This window comes from Pan troglodytes, chromosome 5, assembly GCF_028858775.2.
Source record: "Pan troglodytes isolate AG18354 chromosome 5, NHGRI_mPanTro3-v2.0_pri, whole genome shotgun sequence".
Lineage (NCBI taxonomy): Eukaryota > Metazoa > Chordata > Mammalia > Primates > Hominidae > Pan > Pan troglodytes.
The window spans coordinates 134,338,255-134,351,193 of NC_072403.2; the positions used below are offsets into that span (position 1 = coordinate 134,338,255).

At 36.3% G+C, this 12,939-nt stretch overlaps 1 protein-coding gene across 1 annotated transcript in view; it reads right to left on the bottom strand.

The window, feature by feature from the left end:
• Positions 1 to 12,939, bottom strand: part of SERINC1 (serine incorporator 1) — a 28,570-nt gene that overhangs the window by 13,610 nt on the left and 2,021 nt on the right. Inside the window, exon 2 of the mRNA XM_518719.7 lies at positions 1,566 to 1,727. Coding sequence (XP_518719.2) covers positions 1,566 to 1,727 — 162 coding nt within the window. The remainder of the gene's footprint in view (positions 1 to 1,565; positions 1,728 to 12,939) is intronic.

Genomic DNA, 12,939 nt, shown 5'->3' on the forward strand with positions numbered 1-12,939 from the left:
TTGTTTTAGTAGTGTAAGTGCTATTTCTGAGACTACTGTTCAGAACTATTAATACATCTATTATTCATATATATAAGAATAAATTATTTCCTCCCACTCCTTCCAGTCCCAGCACTCTAAAAAAACTGCTTTTCCAGGACACTAGTCATGTACTGGTTTCCAAACCCAAAGGCTACTGCTTAATCACATTCCTTAATCTCATTTTTATATAGACACTATCCCTGTCATTCTTAAAACTTTCTTCCTAGAACCTGTACATTTTCTTTGTTCTTTTCTGTTATCCCTTCCCTCCCAGTTTTCTAGGATCAGAATCAGGTTTTCCTTTCTCCACTAACTCCCTTAAGTAAGAGATTTTGGCAGAGTTCTAGCTCTGCTCACTCTGAATGATCTTCAGCATACGCTGCCATGGTTTCAACATTCAATTTCTATCCTCAAGGCAGTCTCTAGCTCTGATTTCTCTTTTAAATTCCTTCATGTTTTCTACTTACTGCTGTATATTATTATGGACTTCGTGTTTGTGTCTACCCAAAATTAAATGCTGAAACTCTAACCCTCAATGGGAGGATAGTGGGAGATAGGGCCTTTATGTGGTAATTAAATCATGAGGGTAGAGCCCTCAGGATGGGATTAATGCCCTTATAAAAACAGACAGAAGAGAGCTGCTGCTTTCTTTCAAAAATGTAAGATGGCCATGTGTAAACCAGGAATAAGATCCTCACCAGAACTTGACCATGGTGGCACCCTGATCTCGGACTTTCAGCCTCCAAAACTGAGAAATAAATTTTTGTTGTCTTAAGCCACCCAGCCTATGATATTCTTGTTATAGCAGCCTGAACTGAGTAAGACATACATATATATATATATATACACATGTACACGATGCAATACCACCAAGTCAACATGTTAGAAACTAAATTTATTATGTGTTCCCAATCTCCTTCCACAACCTGACTCTCTCTAAAAATTTTCCTTTCTAGGTTAATAGCAATACTTTCCTCCCAGTTTTGTAGGATCAGAACCTGGTTGTTATTTATGATTCCATATCACTGCCAATATTTCAGTGCTAGGCTCAGTCAATTTTACATCCAGAAAATCTTATTTCAGGTCCGCTATTCTCTTCTTGATTATACCACTGCAACAGCCTCCATATTTAACTGCTTGACGTTTATACTTTATTAATTGTAAGATTAATCTTCCTAAAGTATAGATACTTTGCTTGAAAAGCTCTTTTATACTCATTATGCTTTCTATTTTTCAATCTCTGTATATGCAAGTTCTAATCATTCTTAGAACATCCTTTTTTCCATGACCCACTGAGATTCTGACACCTGGTTAGAATTATACTTCTTTCTGTGTATTACCATAGTACATTTCCTGTACCACCATCATAGAACTTAACAAACTAATGTATATTATCTTTTTCCTAAAAGATTATGAACTACAACTAGGATTACATACTGTCTTATTCTATATTATTCTGTTTACAATATCCCCGAATCAGTTTTATACATATACATATATACCCTATAGCCTCAGTTAATCAATAAATAAGAAACGAGACTAACCTTATTCAGTTGTTCTTCCATTCCTGGTATCAACATTACACAAGCTACACATACTCCAACAAGCAAGAAAAGTGCATAGATCAATCTAGTTACAGTGGAGTTGTTTCCACTAGGACAGCATCGGCATAGCAAACACGGGGCACTTCCACACAAACATGGTATCTGGGAAAAAGAATATTATTGAAAATATTATTAAGAATCAGTAAATCACTATATCTTAAAATGATACAATGAAAATTGACATTCTATCTGTTAAAAAAAAAAAGACTAAAAGTAATTACATCAAGGGACATACGGTATTTGGTTCATATAAATTATCTATATACCACAAAACTTAGCAACTTCTAAGAAGGAGTAAAGACAAAAAAAATCCTTGGACTCTATGCCAAGTAAAACGGACAAATCAGCTAAAACAAAAAGGGGAAAAAATCATCAGCAGTAACCAAAGTTTAAAGAGGAAAAGAAATGGAATATTCATGAGTAGCACAGCTGCTAAGCCCACCTCCAGCCCCTGACCTTTAGCCCCCAGATACTAGACTGATGAATACACAAAATTCTCAGGATTCTCAAATACATCCAGGGAGGGAAAAAAAAGTGAATTGATATATTTTCCTTCTTTTGACCTGGCGATAGTGATAATAATGAAAACTACAACTAGAGTGAGGCAAAAAGGATAATAATACAACTGGGGCTAGCTTTTCTCCAGTGACCACCACACTAAACTAGCAGTATGCCCCCAAGGGAACAGAATATCTTCCTGTCTAGGAGAGAGGAACACTGGTACAGAGTATTTAACAGTATCTAAGAAAGCCACAGAGTAAATATTCTCATAATATCATAACCTGGGCTGAGATGTCAGACTTCTAGAAGGTGGATGAACCAGATCTTCCAGCCCTAGAATTACAGCTCTAGGGGAAAAGAGTCTTAGATATCACAGTAAGGGAATGTTGTAGAAGCTAGACCACTACACCAACCAATATAAGGTAAGAATAAAGCTGCTTTATATTAAACGTCCACAAAACGGAAATACGTGTCATGGCAACTATGTAAATATACTTTAGCAAAAGTTAAACATAAACATCTCCCCTCAGAAAAAGGAATGAAGAAAATATAAGGCATATGAAGAATTCAGTCTGAAATAAATATAATCCAGTAAGAAAAGGAAATCCCCTACCAGTATTTCATTTGAGCTATAGAAAAATAAAAAAATTTTTTTTTAAAAAAGGAGACCTCAAAAATGAAGTAAGAACAGAACACAATGGAAAGTGGAAATCAAAGGGCTAAAGAAATGAGAAGGGAAAAAACGGACTTAACTAGTAACTATCAAGAAACAAAACAGACATAGGTAAACATAAAATTACTGATGAAAAAAGGCTTGGGATAATTACTATAAATTCAGGTCAAGATGGAGAAACCATGACCAGACTTATCCTCCTGACTTAAACAATGGAAAAAATAAGTTTTTCAGACAATGAACAACAGGCAATGTAAAGCCAGCAATTTCTAAGAGGAGACAATGTGAGCCCTGACTGGCCCTTATTTTATTGATTAATTGATTGATTTACACAGTCTCCTTCTGTCACCCAGGCTGGAGTGCAGTGGTGCGATCTCAGCTCACTGCAACCTTCCCCCACCCACTCCGGGTTCAAGGGATTCTCCTGCCTCAGCCTCCTGAGTAGCTGGGATTGCAGGCGTGCACCACCACACCCGGCTAATTTTTGTATTTTTTTGTAGTTTTAGTAGACAGGGTTTCACCATGTTGGCCAGGCTGGTCTCCTGACCTCAGGTGATCCGCCTACCTCGGCCTCCCAAAGTGCTGGGATTACAGGCGTGGCCCACCGCGCCCAGCCAACTGGCCCTTATTTCTGCCTAGGGAGAATGTTCACTGCAGGGAGGGTCTGAGAATTTTACCACCCAGAGGTGAAAAACTTTGTAATCCATGAGGCATTGGGTAAAGATATCAGAAGGCAATTAATACTGGAGAAAAATCAGCCATCAAACTAAAGGCTGCACTAGTTGCACTTAACGAAACCTAAAGGCAAATAAAAAGATCACACTGTCTCTAAGTAAAATCACCCAAGTCAAAGATAAAAGCCCAAGAATATTTTTTTGAAAATAAAAGTATATCCAGCGCTGATCAAGGAAAAATTTACACTGGAAAGCTAACAAAAAATTAGCAGGCATGCAAAAAACAGAAAAATACAACCTATAATGAGGATCAATCAGTCAATATCAACCTGGAAATGATATAGATAACTGAGTTCATTTATAAATAGGGCATTGTAGTATTACTGTTAAGTATATATCACATGCTCAAGGAGGCAGAGGAAAACTTGATAATGTTACGGACAGACATGGAAGATAATTTAAAATTAAGACCCATATCATACTTCTCCAGATGATAAAATAAGCCCCCTAAATATTGACAAGACAGAAGAAAAGATTAATAATGAACCTGAAGACATAAGAAAATAAATGATCCAAAATGAAAGAGAGATAAAAATAAGAAAAGGATCAGAACATTGTGAGACAACTTTAAATAGCCTAATATAAGTGAAATTAGAGTCCCTGAAATGAACTGCAATTGGAGAGAAGTGACACAAAGGTGCTTCTGAGGAAGTAATTGCCCAAATTTTTCCAAATTTATGAAAACGATAAACTCACAGATCCAGGAAACTCAACAAAGCCCTAGCAAAATAAACATGAAAACCACACCAAGTCACATCATAATCAAATTACTTAAAAAAGTAATAATCAGAAAAATCTTAAAAGTAGGCAGAAAAATAAAATGTACATTATAAACTGAGGAACAAAGAAATAAATCACACTTCTAGTAAGAAACGGTTCAAGCCTAAAATCAGTATCGAAAGAAAAAAATATGTAAACATAGAATTTTGTACGCATATTCTCACTCATAGGTGGGAATTGAACAGTGAGATCACATGGACACAGGAAGGGGAATATCATACTCTGGGGACTGTGGTGGGGTTGGGGGAGGGGGGAGGGATAGCATTGGGAGATATACCTAATGCTAGATGACGAGTTAGTGGGTGCAGCGCACCAGCATGGCACATGTATACATATGTAACTAACCTGCACAATGTGCACATGTACCCTAAAACTTAAAGTATAATAAAAAAAAAAAGAATTTTGTACTCAGTGAAAATATCTTCCAAAAATTAAGGCAAAATAAAGACATTTTCAGGAATAGAAAAGACAAAATAATCCAAACAAGCAGAATTAAACTACCAGAAATGTTGAAGGAAATCCTCCAAGAAAGAAAATTATACCAGAGAGAAATTTGGATTTGCATACAAAGGAATATGAAAGAGATATATTCTTCTTATTTAAAAAAAATGGGCCAGAATTACAGAGACTAAATCCAAAGACATCATAAGAAAATAATAGACTGATATCCCTCATAAACATACACAAAAAAATTCTTAATGATATTTTAGCAAGTCAAAAGCAGCAATATGAAAGTATATAAAAAGGATAATATATTGCCACCAGGTAGAGTTTAGCCTGGAAAAGCAAGGCTGGTTCCACTTTTAAAAATCAACCAATGACCTCTACTGTATAAACAGACTAAAGAAAAAAAACAAGGTCATCTCAATAGATACAGAAAAACCATTTGACAAAATTCAATACCTATTCATGATATAAACTGTCAGCAAAGAATAGAAGATAACATCCTTAACTTGATAAATGGCATTTACAAATACCTACAGCTCTCACCCATAATTAATGACGAAAGTCTGAATGCTTTCCCTGTAAGACATCAAACAAGGCAAAATACCTCTCTCACCATTTGAATTCAACTTCACACTGGAGGTCCCAGCCAATATAATGAGGCAAGAAAGAAAATAAAACATAAAAATTGGAATGGAAGACACGAAACTGCCCTCTTCACATATAACACAATTGTCTATATAGAAAATCCCAAAGAGGGCCATACACCATGGCTCACACCCGTAATCCCAGCAATTTGGGAAGCTGAGGCAGGAGGACCATTTGAGCCTAGGAGTTCAAGGATATAGTAAGCTATAATAGCGCCACTGCACTCGAGTCTGGATGACAACAAAACAAAACAAATAAAAACAATAAAAATACCCCACAAAGAACCTACAAAAATGCAACTAGAACTAACTCATCAGTTTAATAAGGTCACATGATAAAAAGTCAATATACACAATCATGTTTCTACGTATTAGTAACAACTGAAAACAAAAAGAAAATAGTTATAAATCTAACAAAACATAGACAAGATCTCAAATAATGAAAACTACAAAACATTGGTGAAAGAAATCAAAGACCTAAATGAATGGCAAAATATACAGAGTTCATAATTGGAAGACAATTATTTTCAAGATATCAGGTCTTGCCAAACTTATCTATAGATTCAGCCCAATTCCAATCACAATCCCAACATCAGATTTACAGAAATAAACTAGCTGAACAGGCAAAAAACACCAGAATAGCTCAAACAAGTCTGAAAAAAGAACAAAGTTAAAAGACACACTACCTGATTTCAAGACTAGCATTAAAGTGACAGTAATTAAAACAGAGTGATATAGGGAAAAGGGTGGACACGCTAAGTAGAACACAATAAAGTTCAGAAATAGATTCATGCAAATATAATCAAAGGATTTTTGACAAAGATACCAAAGCAATTCACTATGGAAAGGATAATCTTTTTAACAGATGTTGCTGAAATAACTGGATATTCATACATTTTTTAGAAAGTTAACCTTAAGCCATAATCAAACCATATATGAGAATTAAGATTTCCTAGATAGCATATAAAAAGCAGGACTCACAAAAGAAAAACAAATGAATTGGGCTTCATCAAAATTAAGAACTTTTGCTCTTTGAAACACACTGCTGAGAATGAAAAAGCAAGCCATAAACTTGAAAATACTTGCAAGTCAGGTACATGATAAATCATCGGCATCCAGAATATAAAAAGAACTCTAAAAACTCAGTGATAGGAAAACAAACAACTCAATTAAAAATGGGCAAAATATTTAAACAGATACTTTAATAAAAGGCATATAGACAGCAAATAAGCAAAGAAAAAGTGCTCAATATCATTATTAGGGAAATGTACATTAAAATCAGAGATACTACTGCATGCATATTAGAACGGCTAAAATGAAATAAACTGATGATACCAACTACTGACAAGAATGCAGAGCAACTAGAACTCTCTTACTTTGGTGGCGGGAATGAAAAATGGTACAACCATTTTGGAAACCAGTTTGACTGTTTCTTATTTTTAAATCAAACATGCACTTACTGTATGAATAAGCAAATCCACACTCAGATATTAATTCAAGTGAAATAAGAACTTATAATTACACAAAAAAACCTTGATGGGAATGCTTATAGCTACTTTATTTGTAATCATCAAAACCTAGAAAGGCTCCTCAAATGGTGAATGGATAAATTGTGGTACATCCAAACAAAAACAATATTCAACAATAAAAACATACGGAGAATGAAACTCATTATGTGCTAAGTAAAAGAAGCCAGACTCAAAGACTATATATTGTAGGATTCCATTAATATGACACTCTAGAAAGGCAAAATCCTAAAGACAGAAAATAGGGGTTGCCAAGGACAGGACAGTGCAATTTTTTAGGATGATCAATGTTCCAAAACGGTTACACGACTAGAGATGCATTTGTCAAAACTCATGGAACTGTATATTACAAAGAGTAAATTCTACTGTATGTAAATTATACCTTAACTAAAAAAAGTCCTTAAAATAGAGAATCCTCTAAATAAATGAATCAAAGGATATTCACAGATCTAATATAAGAAAAATTCCTTAGATGGAAAAATAATCTGTGCATCAAAAGAGCACACTACTTTTTGAGAAGGGGAAAAAAAGTGATAAAAGATTTAAACTCAGACTTATCTGGTTATTTAATTTCTAAGATAAACAAAAACTCTTCAGCTACTCAGGCAGAGGAAACAAACCACCTATGCATGTGCAGAGGGACGGTGTGGAAACCAGGCTGATATAAGACAGAATACGAAAGAGAAATAACTACAAAGTTCTGAAGGAAATTCGTATACTATATTATACTAGTCCAAAATGTCTCTCAAGAATTTAGCAGGCACTTTCAAAAACCAAAGAACTTAGAGATTCCGGCACCAATAAATCCTTTTTGAAAAATCTACTGATGACAAAATGTGGTCAATTAGGAGATGACATTAAAATAAAAAATTAGAGCAAAGCAATGGTAAGCCAAGGACTGGTAGAGAGCTTTGCATCCACTTAAGTTTAGAGCACTGGTTCTCAAACTGTAACAACTACCAGAATTACCTGGAGGGCTTATTAAAACATAGAATGCCCCCAGTCAATGTTTCTAGGGTATAAGATAATGGCAACATAAAAATAATAGTACAAAGTGCTTCTAGTTAAAGATGGCAGACTGAATATATTAATTTACCTATGTTCACTCTAGAAATCTCAATAAAATAAAAAATAAAGGTTTGGGTTTTTTTTTCTTTAAAAAAGAAAGAATAAAATGTAAAAGTCAAAAAGAACTAGATCTTTTGTTCTAGTTCTTTTGTTTTGTTCTTCCCAGAACAAATCTAGGAAGTAGAAACTACGAAGTAGTAACAGCCTTAACAGAGAAAGCTGAATTCTAAGTTATCAAAGGAAAAAGTTAATGAGCAACACAATTCATTTGGCAGAATCCCCAAATAGTTCAGGAACTGGTGGCACCAGGAGTCTCTGTAAGTGACACTAAAGGTATAGTAAAAATAGATGATTGGTTGAATGTCTTTCCAAAGAGCAGTTAAGACTCCCAGATTTCATTCCATTTCTTGCACTAGTCAACTGAAAAGAATAAAACATGAGGTTTGACAGGGAAACACCAAGTAGAGTTGACAGAAGGGGTTCCATACTAAAAACATAAAATTAAGTCAAATTTTATGTACTGAATGTGAAGAACCTCATCATTCTTTCCCTCACTTGCCTTCCAGAATGCAGGTATATTCCCCAGGTTGGAGACTGGAAGTGTACCCTGGATCTATCAATAGCCCTAGATAAATATCTGCATTAGGCTTCCACAATAAACTGGTTCAGCCAGATCACTTCACGGTAGTCACAGCTGACAAGTCCTACACCAAGCTCTTGAGTGTCCCACTCCTAAATACGAACAAATAGCTACTGACCACTGAATACTCCGGAAAACACTAAGATCAATGAAAGTGGGAGGAGTTGATAGGAGAAACTTGAAAAGAAATTATAGGCAGACATAAAAGCATAAAAAATTTAGTATTTTTAATATACTTACAGAGTATATTAATAAATTATATAGTACAGGGTATATCATAAAGATAAAAATAAAGATTTTTTTAAAAAGGGAGAAAGCTTGCTTCCATGAAACAAACACAGGATGCTATAAAAATGGAACAGAGGCCAGGAACGGTGGCTCACACCTGTAATCCCAGCACTTTGGGAGGCTGAGGCTGGCAGATCACTTGAGGTCAGGAGTTCAAGACCAGCCTGGCCAACATGGTGAAACAGTCTCTACTAAAAATACAAAAATTACCCAGGGATCGTGTTGTGCACCTATAGTCCCAGCTACTCAGAAGGCTGAGGCATTTGAACTTGGGAGGCGGAATTGCTCGAACTTGGGAGGCGGAATTGCTCGAACTTGGGAGGCAGAAGTTTCAGTGAGCCGAGATCACGCCACTACGCTCCATCCCGGGAAACAAAGCAAGACTAGGTGAAACAGAGAACAAAACAGACTCTTGGTAATTAAAAATGTTACAGCAGAGGTTTTTGTTGTTGTTTGTTTTTTGAGACAGAGTCTCACTCTGTCGTCCAGGCTGGAGTGCAGGCTTTACTAGAGTGCAGTGGCATGATTACAGCTCACTGAAGCCACAACCTCCCTGGGTTTAGGTGATCCCCCCACCTCAGCCTCTACAGAAGCTGAGATCACAGATACGCTGGGTGTAGCTGGGACCACAAGCACGCACCACCACGCCTGGCTAATTTTTTTGTATTTTTTTTATGGACAGTGTTTTGCCATGTTGCCAAGGCTGGTCTCCAACTCCTGAGCTCAAGTGATCTGCCTACCTTGGCCTCCCAAAGTGCTAAGATTATAGGTGTGAGCACACTGCCCCTATAGCAGAGGTTTAAAAATTCAACAGAAGTCCAATCAGTCAATAAAAAAATAAAAAAAAAAAAAATTCAACGGAAGTTCTGAAAACAATCAAGGAAATTTCTCAGAAAGCCGTGCAAAAAGCCAATGAGATGGAAAGCAGAAAGGAAGAAACCTAGAGTTTCAGTCCAGGAAGCATAATATGTGAATAACAGAAAGACAATGTAGAAAATACAGGTGAGAAAATTAAAGAATTCAAGAAATGTAATTAACTGGTGGAGAAGTGAAGGATGGAAAGGTCATACAGAAAAAGTTTCTAAAATGACTTCAGAATACCCAGCAGCAAGACTACAAGTCTACAAAGGAGCATCAAAATTCTGAGGGAAAATGACTTCCAATCTAGACTTCTATGACCAAAGTGTACCTCCTATGTGCTTCTGTCAAGGAGCATTATACCAAAACATGGTCGTCAACCAAATGAATACAAGCAATGAAGAAAAAAAGGGTTTCAACCTAAGAGAGAGGAAATGTATATCCTCATTAGAGGATAAAGTGAGATCCAGGATGAAAACAGTTGACTATAGACTAGAGCAGGTCAGAAGATTCTGGGAGAGATAACCTCCAAGGTTCAATCAATCATGACATGTATCTGAACTTAGAGATGCATACAGCTGGGGAAAAGTCTGAGGTTAAATAATTTAAATACACTGAAAATAGGCTGGGTGCGGTGGCTCACACCTATAATCCCAGCACTTCGGGAGGCCAAGGCAGGTGGATCACTTGAGGCTAGGAGTTCTGAGACCAGCCTGGCCAACATGACAAAACACCATCTCTACTAAAAATATAAAAATTAGCTGGGTGTGGTGGCACATGCCTGTAATCCCAGCTACTCAGGAGGCTGAGGCAAGCGAATCACTTGAACCCGGAAGGTTCAAAGTCGCAGTGAGCTGAGATCGCGCCACTGCACTCCAGCCTGGGCAATGCAGTGAGATTCTGTCAAAAAAAGAAAAGAAAGCAAACCAATGAACAAAAAATGTTGTGCATGAAAGTAAAAGTCATTGTATATTTAGTACAAGGCTGACCTATGAAGAGCATTGCACAAATAAAGAACTAACATGTAAGTGCTTGCTACAGCTTTACATATATAAACTTATTTAAATAGTCACAATAATGTTCATTTACCAAAATTATTTAGTATTATGGAAAGCTATGGGGACATCAATGTGTGTGTGTGATTTTGGTGGGGGTAGGGATGAGGGCCAGTTGAAATCAAGGGATGACTGCTAAATCTTCGTCTTCCATAGTTAGAAGACAATGTCTAAAACAAATAAACAAAATCAAGAATACACTATATGTATGTTAATTAGAAATACGGCAATAAATACCAAAAGAAATACTGTCTCCAAAGGGAGGAAATGGGAGTGGTATACTATTTTTCTTAAGCGCATAGAGAAGTATGTACATACAGAATTATGAATTAAAAAATTTAAAAATGATACAATTAATTAAACCTGGGAACTAGGGGAATGGGTGAATATTGATTTGTTCCACCTTTCAGAGAAGTGAATCTAAAATTAAAATGTCCTTAAAAAGTTACTCCAACTTCAATGTTTTATACAATGTTTTTCTTAAACTTAAACCAGACTTTCTTAACCATGTTGTTATTGCTATTTTGGGCTGAATAATTATTTGTTGTTGGGGGCTATCCTATACATTGTAGATTTAGCAGCATCCTTGTCCTCTACCAACTAACTAGATGCTAGTGGCACCCCTCACCCCAGGTTGTGACAATGAAAAATGTCTGCAGATATTGCCAAATGCCCACTGGGGAGCAAAACTCTGTCCAGTTGAAAATCACTGCTATGGAAACACCTCCTTAGAAGAATCTTTTTAAGAAACTCTCCTGACAAATGTTAACATTTAAGAATTACTTTTTTTTTTTTGTTAAATTCAAGAAACATTAAATTCAATGCTTTGCTTAAAAATATGTTTAAGATGCTGCCATTCCTAAGAATATATTTTTGTCTATTCATCCACCCATGTGTATACAAATACACAATGCACCCATGCATTGGGAGAGAAGGAAGATTTTGGGGGGACATTTTTATTTAATTTCTACTCTGCATTGCTTGACCATTCATAGCAACTATAAATCATTTCTATAAAACAAGTCACTGTATTAACAAAAATTTAGGAGGTTGGCAAAAAATACGCACTCAGTAATCACTAGTTCTTAACGACTTAACTAAACTAAATATCTTGATAGGTATTGTATATAAGGTTCACCCATTCAAAAAAAAAATCAATTCTGTCTACTCACTAATACCAATGTTGAGACTGGGATGGGGAAAAGCATGTAAGTAGGTATTAGTGATTGGTAATGTTATAGTTATAGGATTAGTTGGTATGATGTTTATAATGTTTAAAGTAATTAACAATCAAAAAAAGAGACAACCATGCATGAATAAAAAATTATACTGCCATGAACCAAGGATTATGATCAATCTAATTCTAGGTCTCTTAGCAGCAAACAAAAAGTGAACAATTTAACACTCCAATTTGTGCTCAGTGGTATTACACACAATTTGTCTCTTTATAGTTCAGATATTTTCTACAATTATTTTATAAATAAGGAAAAAACTTTTACTAAATTTGATTAAGCCTGCAGAAACTTGTACTAATTAAGAATGAGGTTGGTTTGTTTTTAATTCTGGCTTACCTGATCTAATTTAATGATTTGAATGTTACTTTTTTTTTGTTCTGTTTTTTGTTTTGTTTTTTTTTTTTGACACAGAGTCTCACTCTGTTGCCCAGGCTGGAGTGCAGTGGCGCCATCTTGGCTCACTGCAGCCTCCGCCTCCTGGGCTTAAGAGACTCTCCTGCCTCAGCCACCCGAGTGGGATTACAGGTGTGCGCCACCACATCCGGCTGATTTTTGTTTTTTTGTTTTGTTTTGTTTTCTTTTCTGAGACGGAGTCTTGTCTGTTGCCCAGGCTGGAGTGCAGTGGCATGATCTCAGCTCACTGCAACCTCCGTCTCCCAGTTCAAGCAATTCTCCTGCCTCAGCCTCCCGAGTAGCTGGGACTACAGGCATGTGCCACCATACCCAGCTATTTTTTTTTGTATTTTTAGTAGAGACGGGGTTTCACCATATTGACCAGGCGGTCTCCCACTCCTGACATCAAGTGATCCATCCACCTCATCCTCCCAAGTGCTGGGATTACAGGCGTGAGCCACTGCAGCAGGCT